General features: G+C 45.7%; 1 protein-coding gene and 1 long non-coding RNA gene across 6 annotated transcripts in view; one reads left to right on the top strand and one right to left on the bottom strand.

Annotated features, from left to right (window-relative positions):
* Positions 1–6,851, top strand: part of LOC139182153 (uncharacterized) — a 46,774-nt gene extending 39,923 nt beyond the window's left edge. For both annotated transcript variants that reach the window (XR_011565723.1, XR_011565722.1), the window contains one exon: positions 6,573–6,851. This is a non-coding gene — a long non-coding RNA (uncharacterized lncRNA). The remainder of the gene's footprint in view (positions 1–6,572) is intronic.
* The window catches only part of VTCN1 (V-set domain containing T cell activation inhibitor 1), a 68,809-nt gene extending 47,242 nt beyond the window's left edge, over positions 1–21,567 (bottom strand). For all 4 annotated transcript variants that reach the window (XR_011565721.1, XM_070785839.1, XM_070785840.1 and 1 more), the window contains exon 1: positions 21,461–21,567. Coding sequence is in view for 3 of the 4 variants with exons in the window: in XM_070785839.1 (XP_070641940.1) it covers positions 21,461–21,492 (32 nt within the window). In the remaining variant the exon portion in view is untranslated. The remainder of the gene's footprint in view (positions 1–21,460) is intronic.
* Positions 21,568–24,186: the final 2,619 nt, after the last annotated feature.

Genomic DNA, 24,186 nt, shown 5'->3' with positions numbered 1-24,186 from the left:
TTTCACAGGGCTTCCCAGGTGACTCAGTAGTAAAGAATCCACCTGCAGTATAGGAGACATGGGTTTGATTCCTGGGTTGGGAAGATCCCCTGGAGAAGGAAATGGCAACTGACTCCAATATTCTTGCCTGGGAAATACCATGGACAGAGGAGCTTGGTGCACTGCAGTCCATGGGGTCTCAAAAGAGCTGGACACAATTTAGTGACTAAGCAACAACAAGAACTCTTTTCATAAAATAAGGAATAGATGAGTTTGTCCAACAGGCCAGATACCCTGGAGCCATAATGAGTTCCCACCAATAGGATTACCTGGGAGATGAGCCCTGAGCATTGAGAGTCATGTGTGATGTAGACTTTTGGGGAACAAAGGACTGAGGGGACATCAGCCAGATGATGAAGAGGACAAGTTTTCATCAGAGGCTTCAGAAGTTTCAGCATGTATTTCTCTACCAAATGTACTTTAAAAGGTCAGAGGAAGATAAAAATAAAATCTTGCTTTGATTATAACCTACTGTTCATGTTGGATCAATATATCAGTCACATTTATTCCCCTAAGTGTCAGACATAGTGCCTGACTCATCCTAGACATTTGACAAATGCCAAACTGAGCTGACTGATTTTGGCACATACTCTTCTATGAATCAAAACATGTCCATGAGGCAGCCCAAATGGATGGCAGCCCATATTTCTATTTCAGGGTTATGTCTATTTAAATTACACTTTGGGGAAGATTTTATGGAAACAATTAAAATCACCTTATAAATACAAATATAGACTTAGATATCAGCTCTTATTTACTATACGTAAATATAGTCAAGCTCTAGAGACTCACTGCTATTGCAAATTCTATAAACCCCAAACATCTTGTGGTCTGGTTTTTGACAATGTTACAAAGAATTATGAATCCAATAGAAAAGTTTAACTGAAACCAATGGACATGTAGGAAAGTATCCAAAGGCATTACATGGAAACTGAATAGAAAAAAACTTCAAAAAAATCCTCTTCCTCAACTTCTGTTCTTATTAGCTCCCCAAACTTTTCCCTTCTCAAAAATGTCACCAGATTTCCTCTGAAATCCACTCCCTTGTCTTTTCTTCCTCATAGCCTCAAATCCACTCTCAGCTGCACATCCACTCTGCTCTTCCCTTTCTCTTATACCATTTCCAGACTTCTCTGCATGGTTTACTCCACTGAATTCATAATCATGAGTGGTCGGGTGAGCAGACTTAGCAGAAAACACCAAAATTTTCCTGAGGAGTTGTGGGGAGAAAAAAGAGGCTGTGAACTTCATTTTCCTCTAAAAGGGAGACTTGCCAAAGGGCAGCATTAGGAGGAAGAGTACAGCAATAAACTACAATGGAGAAGAATCTGAAATATATATATGAGTGAGTCACTTTGCTGTATGCCAGAAACTAACACATTGTAAATCAACTATACTTCAATAAACAAAAATGGACATCAGAGAAAACCTGGCCTCTCTTGTACTACCTCTGGGACTTTCTCCACCTCACAGGAACTCATCTTTAGCTTGACTATGAAGTGAAACCTTATAAGAGATGTCTTGCTTTGGTTTTTGTTTCTAATTAAAATATATAATATAATATTTTATCTCAGTAGTCATTGATGTGAAAGTATTAGTCTCTCAGTCATGTCCGACTCTTTGTGACCCCATGGACTGTAGCCCACAAGCTCCTCTGTCCATGGAATTATCCAGGCAAGAATACTGGAGTGGGTAGCCATTCCCTTCTCCAGGGGATCTTCCCAACCCAGAGACTGAACCTGGGTCTCCTGCTTTGCAGGCGGATTCTTTATCATCTGAGCTACCAGGCAAGCCGCTTAGTTATGGATACTTGGATGTAATGAGTGTATTAGTTACTTTACACTAGGCTTGGATGGTAAATTAGGAAGAGACTAAGACATAAGAAAGAAAATCTCAATAATGAGGAAAAGTGGAAACATTAGATACAAAATTTGCCGTTTTCTTTTTCAAAACGTTGGCAGGGTTAGTTCTGGTCCTGGAAAAAGGCTTATGTAAAAATTATTATTTTGGGGAGCCTAGTTGTCTGGTAGGAGTGTGAATTGGAGCAAACTTTAGGGTAGGTACGGGGCTTCCCTTATGGCTCAGTTGGTAAAGAATCCACCTGCAATGTGGGAGACCTGGGTTCGATCCCTGGGTTGGGAAGATCTGCTGGAGAAGGGAAAGGCTACCCACTCCAGTATTCTGGCCTGGGGAATTCCATGGACTGTATAGTCCATGGGGCTGCAAAGAGTCGGACACGACTGAGCAACTTTCACTTCACTTAAGGTAGGGACAGAAGGACAGTTTGGCCATGTGTACCATAATGCTTCAGTGTGCATAGTGAGGCTTAATCCAGCGATTCTACTTCTAGGAGTCTACACTAAAGAACCAGCAGAATGCATTTCTAAGGACATTAACTATAGTGGTGATTAAAAGTAGCATAATAGTTGTGGGCAAATAATTGGAAGCACCTACATGTCTGAGAATCGGGAAGTGAGTGTGTAAATTAAGGTGCATCCCTAGAAGTGATGCTATGTAGCTGTAAAGAATCACATTATAAAAGAATGTTTATTTATGTGAGAAATGGTCACAAAATTGGTAAGTAGAAAGTAGCTTCTAAAATAATATGTACTGTATGCTACCATTTATTAAATCTAAATATGGAGAAAAAAGGCTGAAAGGATATGTTAAAGGTGGTTATCTCCAGGTTCAGGATGGTATAGATTTAGATATTTTTTATTTTGGGCTTTTCTGTATTTTCCAAGTTCTACCCACTGTCCTCATATTACTTTTGTAAAATAAATAAGAAGAACATATTTTAAAAAAGAAAACATTGATCTATTTTCCCTAGGTTTGAACTTTCTTTGAGACAGTGTATGAACAGGCAACTTTCAACGAGATGCTCCCACAAAGTTGTTCACTTACAACAATTTCCTGAATCAGTGGTTTGTACTTATCATAGAGCTCCCACAGGAAAAGCCAGAACCCAGTGAATGCATGCTAGAAGTTACCCATAACTGTTTTTTCTTCCTTTAAATTAGCAGGCATGTTCTTCATAGCTCAATAGGTGATTTATAAGATGAGGTGATGGAGACCAGATTCAGTTTGGGGGGGCCCAGGTGAATAGCACCAGGAGCCCCAGTAAATAGCATTTCCTTTACATTTGGACACCTTTGGAAAATGCTGATGAAAGCCACCATCTTGTGCTTCACTGCTTTACAGTTTTGCCATAAGGGTAGAATCCCTTACATGTATTAAACAAATTATCTCACAGGCCCCACACTTTCTGCGTCAGGTAACTAGCATTTATAAACAGATAACACATTGATAAGAATAAATGGAGTATGTTGGGATCACTCTTAGTGAAAATGCTTATTTGCTGAATCTATAAAAGTTGAGCATTTCATTAATCTAGAACTTTGTCTATGAGAAATGTCAACCTAGAAAAGGAGAAAATAGCCAGATTTATCTTTTTTTAAAGTTTTGATCTTTCTTGCTTTCTTGTGCTTCTTTGAAGCACAAGCTGGAATCAAGATTGCTGGGAGAAATATCAATAACCTCAGATATTCAGATGACACCACCCTTATGGCAGAAAGCGAAGAACTAAAGAGCCTCTTGATGAAAGTGGAAGAGGAGAGTGAAAAAGTTGGCTTAAAACTCAACATTTAGAAAACTAAGGTCATGGCATCCGGTCCCATCACTTTGTGGCAAATAGATGGAGAAACAATGGAGACAGTGACAGACTTTATTTTCTGGGGCTCCAAAATCACTGCAGATGGTGACTGCAGCCATGAAATTAAAAGACTCTTGCTCCTTGGAAGAAAAGCCATGACCAACCTAGACAGCATATCAAAAAGCAGAGACATTACTTTGCCCACAAAGGTCTGTCTAGTCAAAGTTACGGTTTTTCCAGTAGTCATGTATGGATGTGGGAGTCATGTATGTGAGAATTGGACTATAAAGAAAGCTGAGTGCTGAAGAATTGCTGCTTTTGAACTGTGGTGTTGGAGAAGATGCTTAAAAGTCCCTTGGACTGCAAGGAGATCCAACCAGTCCATCCTAAAGGAAATCAGTCATGAGTATTCATTGGAAGGACTGATGCTGCAGCTGAAACTCCAATACGTTGGCCACCTGATGCGAAGAACTGACTCATTAGAAAAGACCCTGATGCTGGGAAAGATCGAAGGCAGGAGGAAAAGGGGACGACAGAGGATGAGATGGTTGGATGGCATCACTGACGCGATGGACTTGAATTTGAGTAGGCTCTGGGAGTTGGTGATGGACAGGGAAGCCTGGCATGCTGAAGTCCATGGGGTCGTAAAGAGTCAGACACAGCTGAGTGACTGAACTGACTGACTGACAGTTTTGATCATGTTCAAAAATTTTCAAGATTTTCGTTTTCTCCTACAATTTAAACACAGAAGTTTTAGGAGACCTCTATTATTACTATTAGTTGTTGCTTTATTTTTGGCTGTGCTGGGTCTTTGTTGCTATGCAGGCTTTTCTCTGGTTGAGGTGGACGGGGCTACACTCTGTTGAGGTGCACGAGCTTCTCATTGCAGTGACTTCTCTTATCTCAGAGCCAAGCTCTAGGGCTTGCAGGCTTCAGAAGTTATGGCTCCCAGGCTCTAGAGCCCAGGCTCAGTAGTTGTGACACACAGGCTTAGTTGCTCTACGGTATGTGGGATCTTCCCAGACCAGGGATCAAACCCATATCTCCTGCGTTGGCAGGCAGATTCTTTACCACTGAGCCACCAGGGAAACCCTCTTTTTCAAATTTATTCTTAATTGGAGTATAACTGCTTTACAATGTTGTGTTGGTGTCTACTGTACAACAGCTTGAATCTTAAAATTCAGTTGCTAAGTCATGTCCAGCTGAGCACACCAGGCTTCTTTGTCCTCCACTATCTCCTGGAGTTTGCTCAACTTCATGTCCGTTGAGTTGGTGATGCCATCCCAACCATCTCATCCTCTGCTGCCCCCTTCTCATTTTGCCTTCTATCTTCCCCAGCATCAAGATCTTTTCCAATGAGTCACATCAGGTGACCAAAGTATTGGAGCTTCAGCATCAGTCCTTCCAATATTCATTATTCAGGTTGATTTCCTTTAGGATTGACTAGGTTGATCTCCTTGCAGTGCAAAGAACTCTCAAAAATCAGCTGTATGTATACATATATCCCTTCTCCTCCCGCACCCATGCCCACGTCTCCCTCTTCTAGATGGTCACGGAGCTCCCTGTGTGGTATAGCAGCTTCCCACTACCTATCTATTTTACACATGGTAGTGTGGAAGATCTTTTTAAGGGGAAAAATCCTTATAGTGATTCAAAAGAGCCAAGATCTTGATAGCTTTGTAATATCAAAATACTTCTTTCTCATACCAATATTCCTCTCTGCTAACACTTCAGAGTTTTACTTCTAAAGGCTTTTTAAGATAGGCAGTGGAACCCGGCATTTGGGGTTTTGTCACTGAGACTCCTGGGAAGCTGGGCTTCTTGATAAATTGCAGCTACCATAACCTTGGACCTAAGGGGATGTGCACCAGCTTAGCCACCCTGACTGTCTCCACACGCTTAATCTTAGTATCAAAAATAAAATAATTTTTTCTAGACTAGAAAAGGGCACAAACTTTGGAGGCCGATAGATCTAGACTCTACATTTTATTCCCTTTGCGTATATTGTATTCGCTGTGACCATGGATCAGCAGTGAACGTGATGATCCCTGGGAGAAAAGCATCAGTAAGGGGCACCACGGGCCCAGCAGAGTCCAGTCATTAACCAGTGAGTCCCTGACCTCACTGTCCCTCCTTGCCATTTGAAAATCATTCTCAAAAATGATTTGATTTCATCTTCTGGTTTTGCCTATCTCCGAATCATTCTCCCAAACATCCCCGTACACTTTCTCACATCACTCTCAGCCTTGATTTACTCAGCTGCAGGGTGGGAAGACAAACACCCACCTTATTCAGTTGTTGAGAAGATTAAATGTGGCTCATGCTCATCTCTCCAGCTACCACTCTCCCTTCCTCTTCCTCTTCCCACTCCACCTCATAGGTCTTGCCTTTGCCTGGATATTCTCACCACTTCTCTTGCTTGGCTAACTCCCAGTCAGATTAGAAACCACCTCCTCTGGAATAACCCCCTACAATCACCATTACCACGACTGGACTAGAAGTTGATTTTCGAGCTTCCGCAGCTGGCCTGTGGTGGCACTGAGCATGCAGTATTCTGTCTGTCTACCTGTCTCCCCCATTCTATCCTCTAAATGATGGTAAGTCCTCTATTTTGTACATTACTACAGCTCTAGGATCTATGGTGCCAGCTACAAAGTAGACGACCTATAAAAAAAATTCCACAGTTGACATAACTCCTTGGCTGAGAGATCCAAATTGTCAGGCTATCTCCCTGACATAGACTCTCCGGAAGCTGAAACCAAAGGGGAAATGAGCAGTGGGAAATAAAGGACCATTGCTTTTTCACATTTCTGCCTGTTTTAAAGGGTGTATGGGGGCTTCCCTGCTGACTCAGTGCTAAAGAATCTGCCTGCCAATGCAGGAAACACGGGTTCGACCCCTGATCTGAGAAGATCGCACACGCCGAGGAGCAACTAAGCCCATGTGCCACAACTACAGAGCCTGTGCTCTAGAGCCCTGGAGCCGCCGCTGCTGAAGCCCACGTGCCCTAGAGCCTGTGCTCCTCAGTGAGAGAAGCCACTGCAGTGAGAAGCTGGCAACTAGAGGGCAGCCCCCGCGCGCCACAACCAGAGAAAAGCCCACGTGGCAACAAATACACGGCACAACCAAAAAATAAACAAATAAACTTTTTTAAAATAGGCATATGGGTCTTGGTTTTTTTTAAAGGTTATCTTCTTCCAACGAGCAAGGCAGTTTCTCGATGAAAGATGTAGACGTGTCAGGTAATGCAAGAGAGCTACGTGTTGCCTTCAGCGTCACTGTCATGACCATCTTTTGTACCTTATCACCTTTGATCCTCAAGGTGGTTCTGGGAGGCCCATTTATTGTCCTTAATAAAAATGAAGTGACTGGCACAGGACCACACAGGATAAATTTGGAAAGGAAGGTCAAGTCAGGCTCCCCTGATTCTAAATCCATCTTTTCCCATCTACTGTACAGCTGAAGAGAAACAGCAACACTCCGCCCCTTCCATTTTCCTCTGCTCTCAGAGCTCTCACAGCAGACATTATAAAGATTATTTGACTTTGACAGATAGATGACAAATGAGACATGAGGATCTGAAAGATGGTGTGGCCCATTCAACGCTTATCTGTATTTGCTGTTTCAGTCAGCTGAAGTTAAAGGCTTTGTTTTCACTCACATCATGAGAAATCAAATAACCTTGTTCTGTCCTTTCTTGGTAATTGCATGTTTGTAGCAATGCCCTTGAGAGGCCAATAATTTCCTCTGTAAGTATGCTCCCTCTGGGCAGTGCCTTCCACTGTAGGGCACAAAACTGTTAGGGTCCCATTTAATGTCATTTAAATGCCACCACGGGGACTTCCTTGGTGGTCCAGTGGCTAAGATTCCTTGCTCCCAATGCAGGGGGCCCAGGTTCAATCCCTGGTCAGGGAACTAGGTCCCAAGTGATCTCACATGCTACAGTGACGATCAAAGATCCCATGTGCTGCAACTAAGACCCAGCACAGCCCAATAAATAAATATTAAAAAATAAATCTCATTGTGCTACAGTTAAGAACTTTAAATATAAACTGTGGGCTCTCACAGGGAAGTGACACCCTACCTTTCAACTCTCACCTCCCGCTTCCCTAGAGTATCAGATAATTCCTATCCACACCTAACATTCTGCTAGATGACCAGAGGGACCAAAATGCCATCACTCCCCAGAGTCAGTCACACTGATGTCCAGTGGTAGTGTGTGAATGATGGACAGGTCTATTAGAGGCTCTTCCTGGGAAGAATTCCATACAGTGGGACAGTGGGGGGTGGGTAGGGATTAGAGACCCTGAGGACTTAGTCCTGGCTAAGCCACTGTCTGCCACTTGGATCTACCCCAGCCGACAATTCCAGTCTCTGTCTTGGATATTTGGCTCCGGTGCCTGGAGAACAAGATAGTCAAAGCTGGCCACATGCCCATGTTCTTTATAGAGCACGTGTGAGGCACTCCCCCCAGGGACCATAGCCAGGTCAGAGCCTCCTCCCTGCAAACAGATCAGCTTAACTCACCTCCTAGTTGTAAGCAAATTAGATGATCACTTATGAACTGGGACGATAATAACATCCTAAAAAGATGAACTAATTATTATAATGAGAGAGCCGTCAAAATAATACCCGTGTTTATTTAGTATCTGTCATTTGAAGAATATGGGGTGAGCCATTGCTGTCACTTCATGAATCCTCCCTACATGTTTATTAAGGAGAAAAAAGTAGAGGTCATTCAAGAAGAATCACTGTCGGAGGAGGAGGGCTGAAAATAGGATGATTTTGGATCTCAAAGATGGGTGGGCAGTCCCGGGAAGGAAGATGCCCACCTGCTCTTTCCCTCCTGAGCATTTATTTGCTCAGCCCTCCGTGCTGCCCTGGGCTTCCTCATTTGTGTACATTTTTGTGTTCTTTTGCGATTACTCCAGGCCCCAGTTTCCCAAAGCATGTCCTGGTGTATATTAATAAGTATTATTTTTAAAAGGATTATGTTAAGTCAATCACAATCAAATAGATTTCTTTATAGGACTTTTCAGAAGCTCTTACTGTTGGTTATTGTTTGCGTTTTTATTTTTTGGCAGCATGGCAGACACCTGGGCCCCCTGCAGTGGAAGAAGGGAGTCTTAACCACTGGACCACCAGGAAATCCCTCTAAAGCTCTTAACATGCTAATATGCATGGTGAATGCCCCAGAGGAGTATGTGTGTGTGTGTGTGTGTGTTAGTTTGAACTATTTGAAATCCCTCTTTCAGAGGTCAAGAACAATTGAAGAGTGGCAATCGCATGTAGCCCAACCTGAGTATTCAGCACTTTCGATCTGTTTGACTACAGACCTCTTGTGGGGAAATTTTTGCAATATCGTTGTCCTCAGAACTCCCTTTGGGAGCCACTGTTTTAAGTACTTAATGTAGAGAGTGTTAGGTGCTTGAATGGTACACGTTGCTTGGACCCCAGGATGCTCATGTGTAACCGGATAATGGATTGAGCAGAATGGGAAACAAGCAGATGTGGGAATCCTGCCAGGCTTTGGGGTTGAGTTTCTGGGAAGGTGGCCCAGTATGGCACTTCCCAACCCAATAAACATGCAGAAATGCACATTATTGTATAGAGTCACAACTGCTGCTGTATTAAGGTGTAAGGATTTTTTTTTTAACTGTAAAAGTGCTTTAAAACATTTAGCTTTAATACATAAAGGCTCAATGGGAGAAGCAGAATGTGAAAGGGTACACACTGTATTACTATGTAAAAATGATTTACTGTTGGGCTTACAAAGGGCAAGAACAAAAAAAGAAAATAGTCATCTATAGTGATAGAGCTATGGATGATCTTTTGTTTCCTTTTTAAAATAATTCCTCAAATGTTATCCTACTGTTTCACAGAAAAAAGAAAAAAAAACAACCCAAACAAACAAAAATTATACCAGTTACTCCTTAGGCTTTGAGTCAACACCAGAGTGTCTTCTGAGAGAGTCCCAACACACCCCCTCTCCATTCTTTCCAGATGGGAAGGTGGTATCAAGGGGAAGATGACCTTCCAGCCAGAACTTTAGTCAGTCATGTCCCAGTGGCTCCATCACTTACCTTAACAGCCCTTCTGCCTCCGCATCCAGACCAAGAATCAGCCTGCCCACACAGATCCCCAAGTCTACAAGCATTCTAATACCCAATGGCTATTTTCTAACGTCTGCCTTTAAATTGTTTTTGACAGGATCCTATTAGCAACACTCTTTATAAATGATGATGAGCTTCCTCAGCAGGGCCCCAAAACCCTGTTGAATCTCCAGGTTTCAGAAATATGGCACGTTTATAGTGAGAAAGGAAAATAGCAGAAAACATTCCTACCGTAAGCACACCGTTATTGCTATAGCATGGAGTGCATGGATTTTGTGGGCTAACCGAGAATCTAGCTTGCATTTTTGAGCTGTGTCCATGGGACAATGTCTTTCTAGTCTTGCTTAGGATGCTGCCCTAACAGCCCCTCAGCTACTTGTTGGTAAGAGGGTAAGGTTGTTGCTGAGGGTTTTCCCCACAGCTCAGTGATAAAGAATTCACCTGTGCTGCAGGAGGCATGGGTTTGATCCCTGGATCAGGAAGAGCCTCTGGAGAAGGAAATGGGTAACGCGCTCCAGTATTCTTGCCTGAGAAATCCCATGGACAGAGGAGCCTGGCAGGCTATGTATAGCCCATAGGGTCACAAAGAGTCAGACACAACTGAGTGGCTGGGCATGCACACATGCAGTTGTTGGTGCCAAGGAACTCCTCTGTCCAGGTCTTCAGGCAGTGCCTGGCCTGTGGGAGAGACTTTCAGGGCATCCCCAGGGCTTGGCAGGGAACACTTCTAAGTAAGGGACCTTCGGAAGTCCTGCTTCCTCTCCCCGTCCCACTCCCAGATCAGCCTTATTCCTAGACTCTAGGCAAGTAGCCATATGCAAGCCCACCCCCAGCATCCCCTGGATGCCATCCTAGAGGATATGGTATGAGTAATTGGCAGGAGGCAGAGCCCCTCCACAGGGAAGTGTCCACAGAGCTGGGCCCACGTCAAAGGTGGCTGTGGCAGGGGCTTCAAACTTGGATAGCTCTTGGTGAATTGCCATGACCATATGTTAAGGTCTTTGGACAAAGACCCCCTGACCTACAGCCATCAGAATAACATCACAACTTTCCCACCGACTGACTTCTCTCTCAGCTGTGAAGAGAATCACCAGGACTTGGATCCTTATCAAAAAAAGTGGAGACAGAGGAAGAGGATAGGATGCTGCTTCCTTGGACAGGTCAACTTCTTGGCTGAAATAATTCCTCTTTCACATCTATCCTGCCATGGGGCTTCCTACCAGGATCTGTCTGGAAACCTAACCCCAGGCTTCAAGGCTTCCAATCCAGGCTCCTCTGGGGTCTGAAAGAAGCTCCCTCCCACAGGGCACTTGGTAGTACACAGCTTAACCTTCCCTCGTCTCATAGGACTTTATCCTGACCCTGAAGTTCTAAAGGGTGATTGTCCCCACAATTTTATATTCTGTTCCTGTACCCCAAGGCTTTTTGCAAAGAGTACAGTCAATCATCAGATGCATAAAATGAGGGAAAGGCTTCCTCCTCATTCCAGAGGTGGGTTCCCTGGAGGCAGAGTGTGGTGGTTTTGAGTTGTGAGGGCAGCAGAGGAGAGCAGCTACCACCAGGCCAGGCATAGAGAGGCAGAGGACAACCCTAGGAGGTGGGACCAGTGTCTTGGGGGCAGAGGGAGAGGGTAGTGTCGTGGAAAGCACAGAACGAAGTATTTCAAGAAGGAGGTCATGAGACATTGTGTGTTGAATACTGATGTGGAGACAAGATTAGATCAGAGAAGCTGACATTAGATTTGGCAATGTGGAGGTCACTAGAGACATTGACAGTAGCGATGTCTCAGCACAGTGGGGACAAAACCCCAATGGAGTAAGTTGAGGAGGGAATAGTAATACAACCCATGGTTTACACTCTCTGCCAAGTGCTTTATAGGCATCAACTCAGAAATGTCTCACAATCTTACAGTGTAGATTCTAATATCATGCCCATTTTACAAGTGAGCACCTCATGCCCAGAAAGGATAGAGAACCTGCCCAGGGCCACACAGCTGGAAAGTGGTGGAGCTGGGATTGCACCCCAGCCTCCCAGGCCAGGGTCCAGTCTGTACTGGTAGCCACACCTTGACACTGCCTCTATAACACCTGCAAATCATAAGATCACTAACTTTGAGCATCTTTCAACAAGTTTGCTCTGAAGGGAAAAGAGAGGGGATGGGAGCTGGCAAGGTCGTAGGGCTGACTCTCAGGACTTTTCTTTTAAGCTAGAAACACTGATGTGCAGGTGGCATGCTGACATGGATACTGGAGGAGCAGAGGAGAAGTGAGGATGCTGGCCAGATGAGAGGAGACAGATCCAGGCAGCAGAGGCCTTGCCCTTTGCTTGGAGCTGGGCTCGTCCTCTGGTACCAGGAGGGGAGGAAGAGAAAAAGGGTGCAGGTGAGTGTGGCAGGCAGCTGTAGAAGTGAAAAGATGGAGGAGTCAGAAGTCTGATGATTCCCATTTTCTTGGTAAACGATAAAGCAAGATCATCATCTGAGACTGGGGACGGAGGGCGGGGTGGAGGAGGCTTGCAGGAGGCCTGAGGGGAGGAGAGAGGTATGAAATGGCCTTTTGGGAGGTGAGGAGAGAGGAGAACGCAATGAAGAGCCAAGACAGGAAGCAAAAAAGAGACAATTCAATACCCCGGCATTTTATGGATGCTCTGTTTCTCCAATCTTTCATGCTTTTTCTTCTATGAAATTTCTCATTCTATATCTGCAGAGAAAGAAAGAGAGGAAACTGCCGGCCCTTTCTCCCATTACTGCTGTGCTGGGAGTGGTAGGAATACATTTGAAAGTGATGTGATAGTAAATCTGAAACACTCCAGGCACAGGGCTGGGGACTGTGGAAAGCCAGCATAAAGAGAAATATAACCTGGCTTTCTTACCTGCAGCACCCTGCCCCGTCAAGAAACCATACTGACTGTGGAGGGAGAGTGCCCACCCCCGGCAGCCAAGCGCTTTCCCGAATCTCACAGAGCAAGGATAGAGAAGGTATCTCAAGTCCACTGAAATCCCAGAAGAATCTGGATGCAGAGGACCCTTAGGCCAAGCTGCTACTTTAGGCCTGGTTATTTCTCTGCCTCCCTCTGAGTCACTTTGTTATACTGTAAAAACAATAAGAGGGGATCATTGAATAAGGGTGTCTAACACATACAGCACTATCTACTAACTGTGAACAAGGTGCTGCTCTGAACTCTTTTTTATGTATCAACTCATTTAGTCTTCACAACAACTGTGAGGTTGATACTATTATTAACTCCAATTTACTGAGGGAATGAAAACACAGAGAGGCTAGGTAACTTAACGTGGCGTCACTCAGCTAGAGGAAAGCTGGAATGTGAACACAGGTGAGGCTAACTCTAGCACCAACGTTATTTCCACTTCTTCCTATGTCAAAGGTAATTAGGGGTGGAGCTTTGGTCTCTTAGATCCTTGATGTTTGGGTAGATTGTGGTCAGTTGGGAACTAACAGTTTTTAGCTAGGGTCATGGGGCAATATGGAATCATTGAAAGAGCATCCTTCTACCCATTTTTAACTGCACAACCTTTAGGCAAGTTGCCAGTTTATTTTTATTATCCCAGCAATAAAATGAGGGGGTGTACTGACTTTCTAAATTTTCAGGCTCTGAAAGGATATAATTTTTACCAAGTTTCAACCCCTTCTTACTCCTGCACTCGCTCATCTAGAGTAGCCGCCTGGAAGAACACAGACCCAGGGGTGATAAACCACAGGCCCCAGGCTATTATGGGCCCAGCCCCCTCCTCGGCTGGTTGAGAACTCTAGTGCCCTGGTGGTCTCTGGTCTCTGAGGAGTTTTGAGGGTGATGAGCTGAGTTCTTCTTCTAGTGGCAGGAGATGAGGCAGAACTGACTACAGAGATAATTTTCTAATCAAAGTCAGTATAGAGGTCTAGGTAGGAACTTTTTGGTTCTGTCATTGGCTGACCAGGGGGACATTGTGCAGTCATCTGGAGTCAACATTTGCATCTTTGAAATGGAGATAATTAGGAGTATGGGGTGGTTTAGTTAATTAACCATTATCTGGTGCTTGGTCATAGCTCTGGAGCTCCAGTGGCCCAATGAAGGTTGTGGCTCAATCCCTGAGCAGTGCCTCATGGGAAGACTTAGACACTGTGTGCACACAAGGACCTTCCAGGCTCACCTCGGCCACCTTAATGCTCGATACTGGCAGAGCCAGGCAGTTATTCTAAACCCTGGCCATCCTCAGGTTTGCAGAAGAATTGTCTCAGACTCATAGATAACAGAAGTAGGGTGGGCTTTTTTTTTCAAGACAAGAAGCTGAAAAACTCTGAATATTCCCAGAGTGTTGTTAGAGTGGCCTGTCTTTAAGAAACCCCAGTAGCAACTTATCCAAAGTATGCGAGAATGCATATGTCATAGCCATGTATCAGCACTGTAGGGGGATTTGCAGATAAAGACTAGCAATAGCTCTTAGGATGTGCCAGGCACAGAACTGTCACCTGTCACTCACACAACTCTAAGAGTTAGGTTCTATTATCAGCCCATTTCATAGGTAGGTAAATTGAGGCCCACAGAACTCAAGGTGGCACATAGATTTGAACCCAGGCAGTGTGATCCCAGAGCCTAGAGGGATAGCCGTGGAGCTACACTGCCTCCCTACAGCAAGAGACAAGACAAAGGCCAGGCCCTTGAGAAGCCAACCCCACAGAGGGAAGGAAATGGGCACAGGAACAGACATTTATCAACACGGCCGACCACGAACATATAAGGAACAATTAATTGCAACTGAGAAGGCAATGGCACCCCACTCCAGTACTCTTGCCTGGAAAATCCCATGGATGGAGGAGCCTGGTGAGCTGCAGTCCATGGGGTCGCGAAGAGTCGGACACGACTGTGCGACTTCACTTTCACTTTTCACTTTCATGCATTGGAGAAGGAAATGGCAACCCACTCCAGTGTTCTTGCCTGGAGAATCCCAGGCACGGGGGAGCCTGGTGGGCTGCCATCTATGGGGTCGCACAGAGTTGGACACGACTGAAGCGACTTAGCAGCAGCAGCAGCAGAAAGGCCTGGGAAAGCAAACTCTGGAAGATGGTGAAGGACAGGGAAGCCTGGCGTGCTGCAGTCCATGGGGTTGCAAAGACATGACTGAGCGACTGAACAACAACAAGAAAAGTCCAGGAAGACATCACAGTGGCAGTGGCACTTGAGCTGAATGCTGAAAGGAAGGGGTAGCCTTGTAGCAGGTGGAGATGGGGCTAGAGCCACACGATCAAGAGAAAACCTACATCTGGTGTGGGCGGGAACACAGGCACCTCCTGTTTAAATCTTCAATGTGCAGTTTATCTCTTCTTCCAACTCTCTATTTAGCTCAAGAGGATGGGCCCTCAGGGCCCCGAAGTCTCAGGTTTTTTAGGCTCAGAGGGTCTGAAACTTGGGCCCCTCTTTTCATATCTTGATGGGTTTCAAGTGTCATCATGGCCTGTGATGACATCCTCCCCAGTCCAAGCCTTGGTAAGATTTTCTCAGTAGGCAAACTTGTTATGTTGCCAAGCACTATTTTGTCTGGCCATCAAAGTCTGGTATGTCTGAGCCAGCCACCAGCTTGAAAACTTGTGGGGAATGGGGAACCAAGCTTTCGGAACAAAGTTCCCTGAGCCTCCTTGTTCTAGCCTCCCTCCTTCTCTGTTTCTTCCACCTTCCTCTGGGAGAAAGACATGTCTTTGACGTGTCCTCCTTCCTTTGACTTGTCTTCATCAATCCCATCGAGGCTGGTGATTTTCCCCAATCTTAGATGCTTCAAAGAACTCCCTTCAGATAGAAGAGACAGAAGGGGATAGATGACGGTTCCAGGGAGAAGGAAGGAAGGAAGACAGGGTGGGAGGAAGAAGAGAAGGAAGGGATGGGGGAGAGGAGGGAAGAAGGGGGAGCAGAGTGACAATTTGAAATCCATGCTAACTGGGCCTCACTTGGACTTCAGCTTGCGTCTCTGCTTTCTGGAAGGAGAGCAATCAGATGCTACAGCTATTTGATCTTCTCTCTTCACTGCTCATGCTCAATGCACCCACGAAACTAGACTCAAAGGATCCTTGCCTCTTTCTGGTCTCATTTGGACTCAGGAGCTGCTTGGCAGTGTGTCCTCCTCATTTTCTGCACAAACCCACATGAGTTCTGCTAAATGCTGCTGCTGCTGCTGCTAAGTGTAGGCCATATTCTTGTCTGGACTGGATCTCCCCACCAGCACCAGGCCTGTGTGACACCACCACCACCCTGGGTGCTCCATGAAACTGCTCTGTTGACATCCACGAGGTCCTCAATCCTGGTCTTTATCCTGCCTCTCTCACCATTTGCTCCCATCTCTTTCTGACTCACCTTCCTCTGCCTTCCCTTAAACACGGGTGTTCTTCAGCTTCCCATGCCCAGCCCCTGGCTCCTATTCTTCTACGGGCTCTCTTTAGAAGACATTCCAGGTGACTACTCTCTGCCTCCTACTTCTGAATCTCACACTGACATCTCCAGCCCTGAATTCTCCCAGTTTCAGCCACAAGGCTTCCACTGTCCACTGAGCATCACCATCTAGAGGTGAGCTAAGGTTCCCAGGGGAACCTTAAATTCAACACGGGCCAAAGTTAACTAATTCTCATCTCTTGTCTCTGTTTCCCACCTCACTGTACCTAATGCAGGAACATGGGGGGTCATTCCAGGCTTCAACCTTCCCATCCATTCCTATTCTGTACCGTCCTCCATTCATTTACCAAATACCACCAATTTTAAATCCTAAATGTATCTTAACTAGGTTTCCTTTCCCTGGACCTCAGTTACCATTCTCAATTTCAGGTCCTTATCTTCCTTACCTATTTCCCTACCAATCTGTCCTCATATTCATCCTCTACGCTGCCTCTGGAATAACCTGCCTAAGATGAAAACCACCAAGTTTCCCCTGCTAGAGACCTGCGATGGCTCCTCATCACCCACACCAAATTCCCAGCTGAGTCTGCTAGATGAAGGCCCAGCATGACCTGACTCAGCCTCTCCAGCCTCATCTCAGCACTCCCTGCCTCAAACTTCAGGCTCTGATGATGATACAGAGTAGCTTATAGCTTTCCAACACCTCACACTGCTTCATGAGCTTTAGTCTATCATCTTTTCCTATCCTGTCCAGCTCTATCCCCTCTGCCTAGAGGCCCCTTCCCATCCTTCTTCACCTGGATCGTGCTAATCAATCCTCAACACTTAGCCCAGCCATCACCTGGCTCAGGAAACCTTCCCCAAATTCTTAAGTTAGGGAAGTGCTCCAGTTTCATTCTGCTGTACTGTCTCATGGCTTATCAACAGAAGGTTTTAATTGTCTGTTTGGGAGTCTTTCTTTCCCATTAACCTAAAATCTTTTCAGTGTTTTAACTGCCCTTGACCTAGTGCCTCATGCAGTGCTTGGCACATAGTAGGTGCTCTGTTAATACTGTCGACTGAATGTAAGCCCTTTAGAGAAGGGATCACTACTTCACCCATGGATTCCTAAGGGGAGTGCATGCGTGCTCAATCGTGTCTGACTCTTTGCAATCCCATGGACTGTAGCCCACCAGGCTCCTCTGTCCATGGAATTTTCCAAGCAAAAATACTGGAGCAGGTTAACATTTCCTACTCCAGGGGATCTTCCTGACCCAGGGATCGAACCCGAACTCCTACATGTCTCCTGCATTGCAGGCAGATTCTTTACTGTTGAGCCTCCAGTGAAGACCCACCATGGGTTGCTGCTGCTGCTGCTGCTAAGTTGCTTCAGTCATGTCCGACTCTGTGCGACCCCATGGACTACAGCCTACCAGGCTCCTCCGTCCATGGGATTTTCCAGGCAAGAGTACTGGAGTGGGGTGCCATTGCCTTCTCTGCCATGGGTTGAACTTATGGTCAATTAACCAGCAACAAAGAGCTAAGAATATACAATGGAGAAAAGACAATCTCTTCAATAAGTGGTCCTGGAAAAACTGTACAGCTGCATGTCAAAGAATGAAATTAGAGCATTCTCTAATACCATACCCAAAAATAAATTGAATTAAAGACCTAAATGTAAGACCAAATACTATACAACTTCTAGAGGAAAATATAGGCAGAACACCTTTTAAAATACATTGCAACAATATTTTTTTAGATCTGTCTCCTAAAGCAAAGGAAATAAAAGCAAAAGTAAACAAATGGGACCTAAATAAATTTAAAAGCTTTTGCATAGCAAAGGAAACCATCGGCAAAATTAAAAGACAGTCTACTGAATTGGAGAAAATATTTGCAAATGATATGATGGATAAGGGATTACTATTTAACATATATAAACAGCTCATACAATTCAACATCAAAAAAACAGGCAATCCAATTGAAAAATAGGCAGAACTAAACAGATATTTCTCCAAAGAAGATATACAGATGGCCAATAGGCACATAAAAAGATGATCAACATCACTAATTATTAGAGAAATGCAAATCAAAACTACAATGAGGTACCACTTCACACTGGTCAGAATGGCCATTTTTAAAAAGTCTACACATAACAAGTGCCAGAGAGGATGTGGAGAAAAAGGGAAACCTCCTACATTGTTGATGGAAATGTAAATTGGTGAAACCACCATGGAAAACAGTATGGAGGTTCCTCAAGAAACTAAAAATAAAGCAGCTGTATGATCGAGCAATCCCACTCCTGGGCGTATCTGGACAAAACTGTAATTCAAAAAGATACATGCACCCCTGTGTTTGTAGCAGCCCTATTCACAATAGCCAAGACATGGGAAGAACCGAAATGTCCATCTATAGATGAACGGATAAAGGAGGTGTGGTGTTCAGATACGATGGCGTACTACTCAGCAATAGCAAAGAATGACGCTTTTGCCATATGCAGCAACAAGGACGGACCTATAGGACATTATGCTAAGCGAAGTAAGTCAGACAGAGAAAAACAAATAGTGTATGATACCACTTATGTGTGGGATCTAAAACATACAATGAACTAGTGAATAAAATGAAGAGTCAGACTCACAGATCTAGAGAACAAACTAGGGGTTACCAATAGGGAGAGGGTACAGAGGAGGGGAAATAGAGGGATCGGATCCTAAGAGGTGCAAACTATCATGTACAAAATGAATAAACCACAAGGGTATATTGTACCACATGGAGAATATATGCAATATTTTATAGTAACTATAAATTGAGTGTGAGTGTGTGTGTGTGTGTGTATAAGTTGCTCAGTCATGTCTGATTCTTTGCAACCCCATGGACTGTAGCCCACCAGGCTCCTCTGTCCATGGGATTCTCCAGGCAAGAATATTGGAGTGGGTTGCCATTCTTTTCTCCCGGGGATCTTCCTGACTCAGGATCTGAACTGGGATCTCCCACATTGTGGGCAGAGTCTTTACCATTTGAGCTACCAGGGAAGCTCATATATAATCTTTAAAAATTGTGAGTCACCATATTGTGCATCTGTAACATGTAATATTGTACATGGATTATACTTTACTTTAAAAAAGCTGAAACAAAATGTTCCTTGGGTGAGGTCTGCTCCCACTGATGACTGTGAAGGGAAAGGGGGAAGAGAATTCTGACCACAGAGCTTCTAAATGTCCCATGGAGGTCAGGCCCAGTAGAACCTGCACGCCAGCATTCCATCCCCCTGCATCCTGAGCATGAGTTTTGAAGGTAGTAAGCTCTCTGGTAATTATTTAAGGAAATAATCCACTGGGTCCACAGAGGATGGCAGATCCTCTCATGAACTCTCCCATACCACCAATCTCAGTAAAGCTGTGAGTATGAATTAAGGAAATTATGGCAAAGAAAGAGGGCAGAGCCCTCCAGACCCCTGCTCCCCACCCAGCCTGCCATCGACCCTCTTCCCAGGGACCTGTTTGCACAGATTCAGCCACCCCGCTGGCTCCTCACTGCTTCTGCAACTGAAGAGCACAAAGAACTGCCAAGGCATGCTGGGGTCAACAAGAGGAGCCTCTGTGGATTCCAGTGGGTCTCTGAAGGGTGGGATCTGCATTTTGAACACCCACCTCCTGCTAATCCTCCTGAAAAACCAGTCAGGCTGGTTGTAATGTATTATTAGAAAGCCCACACATCCTTCCTGGGAACAACAGACCCACTTGTTGCATGAGGAGTGTTTCAGTGGAAGCTAGGAAGGGGGGGTGGGGGTGGGAGGGAGAGGTAGGAAGTGGGGCACTGGGCAGGGAGTGGAGTCAAGCGTGACACTGGGGACAGAACTTGGGTTTCGGAGTCGGGTAGGGTGGATTCCAACGCGGCCCTGCCCCTCCCAGGCTCTGTGGCCTTGAGAACATGACTTAACCCCTCTGAGGTGATCATGAACCCTCACAGGCTGTGATGAGGATTACAGGAGGCCACGGTGAGGCACCTCGCCCAGGGCACAGAGAAAGAAGGTACTGGCAAAACGCTAGGTCCTCTGACGTAAGTGCTTCTTGGGACATCCTCACTGGGGGCAGAAAAGTCCAAATGGAAGGGAGCAGGGTGTCCTCGCAGACACAGGAAGGGGAACGCGGCCCAATAGCCATGCGGCCACCCTGAGCGCCCCCAGGCCCTGACTCAGGACTGGCGGCTTCAGGAGGACACCTGTGAGGGAGTTTTTTAGGCTGCCTCTAAGAAGTAACATTCTCTCAGTCTTTTCAGAAACTTCACTGTTAATCTGAAGTTAACACTTCCTCCCTCCCTCTCTGCTTTTCCTTTCACTGGAAAAGACACAAACAACCCCTAGAACCAACATCCACCAGTCCTCTTAAACATCGTCACAAGTTGTGACCAAAGGTGAATCACCAACTGTTTCAGGAAAACTCTTCCTTCACTTTCCATCTCTTTCCTTCTGGAAAGGTAAGCAACGGCCTGATGGATAAACAGGCAACTAAAGGGAGCTCTGTGAGAGGAGCAGGAGGTAAGAGATGGGGCTTCCTTCATCTCTGGGCAGCTGGGCTCATTCTATCAATCCTCCTCCTCCATCCTCTCAGCTCTGCTGATGGACCTGCCCAACTGCAGTTTCCAGGGTCACAAGCTCCTCTTGCTGCTGTTGCTTTATGTCCTTCCCCTGTCCCATCCCAGGCCCTAGGGTGGGCTGACTCTGGCCTTTCACAAATGTTTGTTTTCTCAGCAGCAGCAGCAGGGGTCTCCTCTCCAAGGAGCCCCCAGGAAAACTAGGGACCCCACCCTGGAGCCGGAGTGGAGGAAGGATGTTGGTGTGAATTACTCAGCAGTACTGAGAAGTCACACCCACAGAAAAGTCAAAGCATGCTCACCTCCTTCATCCTGGGGGCTTATAGAGGGTCCCCCCCTGCACCCCAGCCATCATCAGTCATAGATTCCCTCCCACCCCAACAAGCAGCCCCATGCCATCCTACTTAGCGCCCCCACAAGAGCCTTACTGTCCCAGCCTGGCACCACACTCCTTGGTCTAGAGCCGTCAGGTGCCAGCCCTCCCTCCATGGCAGAAAACCAATCTGACCCTGAATGGGGGCTTTGAGTGGCCCGGGTGTGATGTTAAATCCAATTCTCTTAAGCTCTTATCTGGCCAGGCTCATGCCAGCCCAATGCTGGATCAGATAAGGGTACCGGTGGGGACCTATGGGATGGCCCAGCAGTCTTCAGCAGCCCCGGAAGACCTCACCCCGGTTCTCTGCACCTGTAAAGAGAGAGAAGAGAGCACTACCTCCAGAAGATGACCTGCCCCAGGGAAGCCATGGCGGGGGAAGGGTCCCTTCCTGCAGGGCGCTGGAAGCTGGGGTGAGTGGAGCTGCCACTGCCCTCCTAGTGCCGTGACTCACAGCCAGCTGGGGTGCACTGGCCTTAAATAGTGGGTTCAGCCGGGAGTGGTCGGTGCTGCCTTGCACAGCTCAGGTATGAGGAAACAGCGCTGCTCTGCAGAAGTGCCTGCAGGCAAGAGGCTGCTCATCCCAGCCAGGGAGGTCTGGCTCACACAGAGCCACCTTGCCAAGCCTTGACCCAGGGGAGAGAGTGGGAAGGAAAGGCTTCCCAGGCCCCCTGCTTCACACACATCTCTTCTGACTCTGCAGAGGGAGCGCTCCGGGGGGAGAGTGCGTCTCCACCCAAGAACAGATAGGAATGGCTCAGAGTGGCAGGTCTGTACCAGGAAGCGGGAGGCTGGGAGCTCCTCCTGTGTGGCTGATGCTCAGACAGAGGCTGGGTCATCCCTGGTGGGATCTTTCATGGAGGGGGTTCATGCCGAGGGGTCTCAGAACGCTGTGAGCGCAGATGACAAAGTGAGAGTCTGTCACTCGAGATGGAGTTCACCTTGGGGCCCCTGACACTGTGCTGCTGGGTGAGCAGATCCCTCAGTTAAATGGTGAGAGGTCCTGCCTCACCCCTGAAACAACTAGTTTGAGACGCCAAAACGACAGGGAATTTACGCTTTCTAGACATTATTGTTGGGTGAGTGATAGTCGCTTAGTCGCATTGGACTCTTTGTGACCCCATGGACTGTAGCCCACCAGGCTCCTCTGTCCATGTGTTTCTCCAGGCAAGAATACTGGAGTGGGTTGCCATTTCCTTCTCCAGTTGCTGTTGGGTGAGTGGGTTAGAAAATCTGGTCTCTTGAGAGATCCACTCCATGGAACAAAATAGAAAGCCCAAAGATAAATCCACATACCTATGGACACCTTATCTTTGACAACGGAGGCAAGAATATACAATGGAGAAAAGACAATCTCTTTAACAAGTGGTGCTTGGAAAACTGGTCAACCACTTGTAAAAGAATGAAATTAGAACACTTTCTAACATCATACACAAAAATAAACTCAAAATGGATTAAAGATCTAAATGTAAGGCCAGAAACTATAAAACTCCTAGAGGAGAACATAGGCAAAACACTCTCCGACATACATCACAGCAGGATCTTCTATGACCCACCTCCCAGAATATTGGAAATAAAAGCAAAAATAAACAAATGGGACCTAATTAAAATTAAAAGCTTCTGCATAACAAAAGAAACTACAAGCAAGATGAAAAGACAGCCTTCAGAATGGGAGAAAATAACAGCAAATGAAGCAACTGACAATTAATCTCAAAAATATACAAGCAACTCCTGCAGCTCAATTCCAGAAAAATAAATGACCCAATCAAAAAAATGGGCCAAAGAACTAAAAAGACATTTCTCCAAAGAAGACATATAGATGGCTAATAAACACATGAAAAGATGCTCAACATCTCTCATTTTCAGAGAAATGCAAATCAAAACCACAGTGAGGTACCATTTCACGCCAGTCAGAATGGCTACCATCCAAAAGTCTACAAGCTATAAATGCTGGAGAGGGTGTGGGGAAAAGTAACCCTCTTACATTGTTGGTGGGAATGCAAACTAGTACAGCTACTATGGAGAACAGTGTGGAGATTCCTTAAAAAACTGGAAATAGAACTGCCTTATGATCCAGCAATCCCACTGCTGGGCATACACACTGAGGAAACCAGGAGGGAAAGAGACACGTGTACCCCAGTGTTCATCGCAGCACTGTTTATAATAGCCAGGACATGGAAGCAACCTAGATGTCCATCAGCAGATGAATGGATAAGAAAGCTGTGGTACATATGCACAATGGAGTATTACTCAGCCATTAAAAAGAATACATTTGAATCAGTTCTAATGAGGTGGATGAAACTGGAGCCTATTATGCAGAGTGAAGTAAGCCAGAAAGGAAAACACCAATACAGTATACTAACGCATATATATGGAATTTAGAAAGATGGTAACGATAACCCTGTATGCAAGTCAGCAAAAGAGACACAGATGTATAGAACAGTCTTTTGGACTCTGTGGGAGAGGACGAGGGTGGGATGATTTGGGAGAATGGCATTGAAACATGTATATTATCATATGTGAAATGAATCACCAGTCCAGGTTCGATGCATGATACAGGATGCTCAGGGCTGGTGCACTGGGATGACCCAGAGGGATGGGATGGGGAGAGGGAGGTGGGAGAGAGGGTCAGGATGGGGAACACATGTACACCCGTGGCAGATTCATGTCAATGTATGGCAAAACCAATACAATATTGTAAAGTAGTTAGCCTCCAATTAAAATAAATAAATTTATATTAAAAAAAAATCTGGTCTCTGACCTTTCATCCAGCACTCAGATTTCCAACAAGACAGAAGTCTAGGGCCCAAAGCTCGCTCTCTCTGTATTGCTTCCTGCACCCGCTCCATCCCCTCCGGAGGGGCACCCTGGATAGGAAGCATCCACGGACTGGCTGGTTCACCAACTACAGGCTGGTGACTGTGTTTATTTTGGGCTAAAGATGCCCCAGGACTTCAGCAGAATGAGTCCAGGGTAGGTGCAGAATTTGCTGGAGTAAGCACAGAACACAGTTGGGAAAGGAAGAAAGAACCTGGTGATGGAGAGAAGACAGCAGAGGAGGGGGC

The sequence above is a fragment of the Bos indicus genome, chromosome 3 (assembly GCF_029378745.1).
Source record: "Bos indicus isolate NIAB-ARS_2022 breed Sahiwal x Tharparkar chromosome 3, NIAB-ARS_B.indTharparkar_mat_pri_1.0, whole genome shotgun sequence".
Taxonomy (NCBI): domain Eukaryota; kingdom Metazoa; phylum Chordata; class Mammalia; order Artiodactyla; family Bovidae; genus Bos; species Bos indicus.
This window is presented reverse-complemented; position numbering and strand designations above follow the sequence as displayed.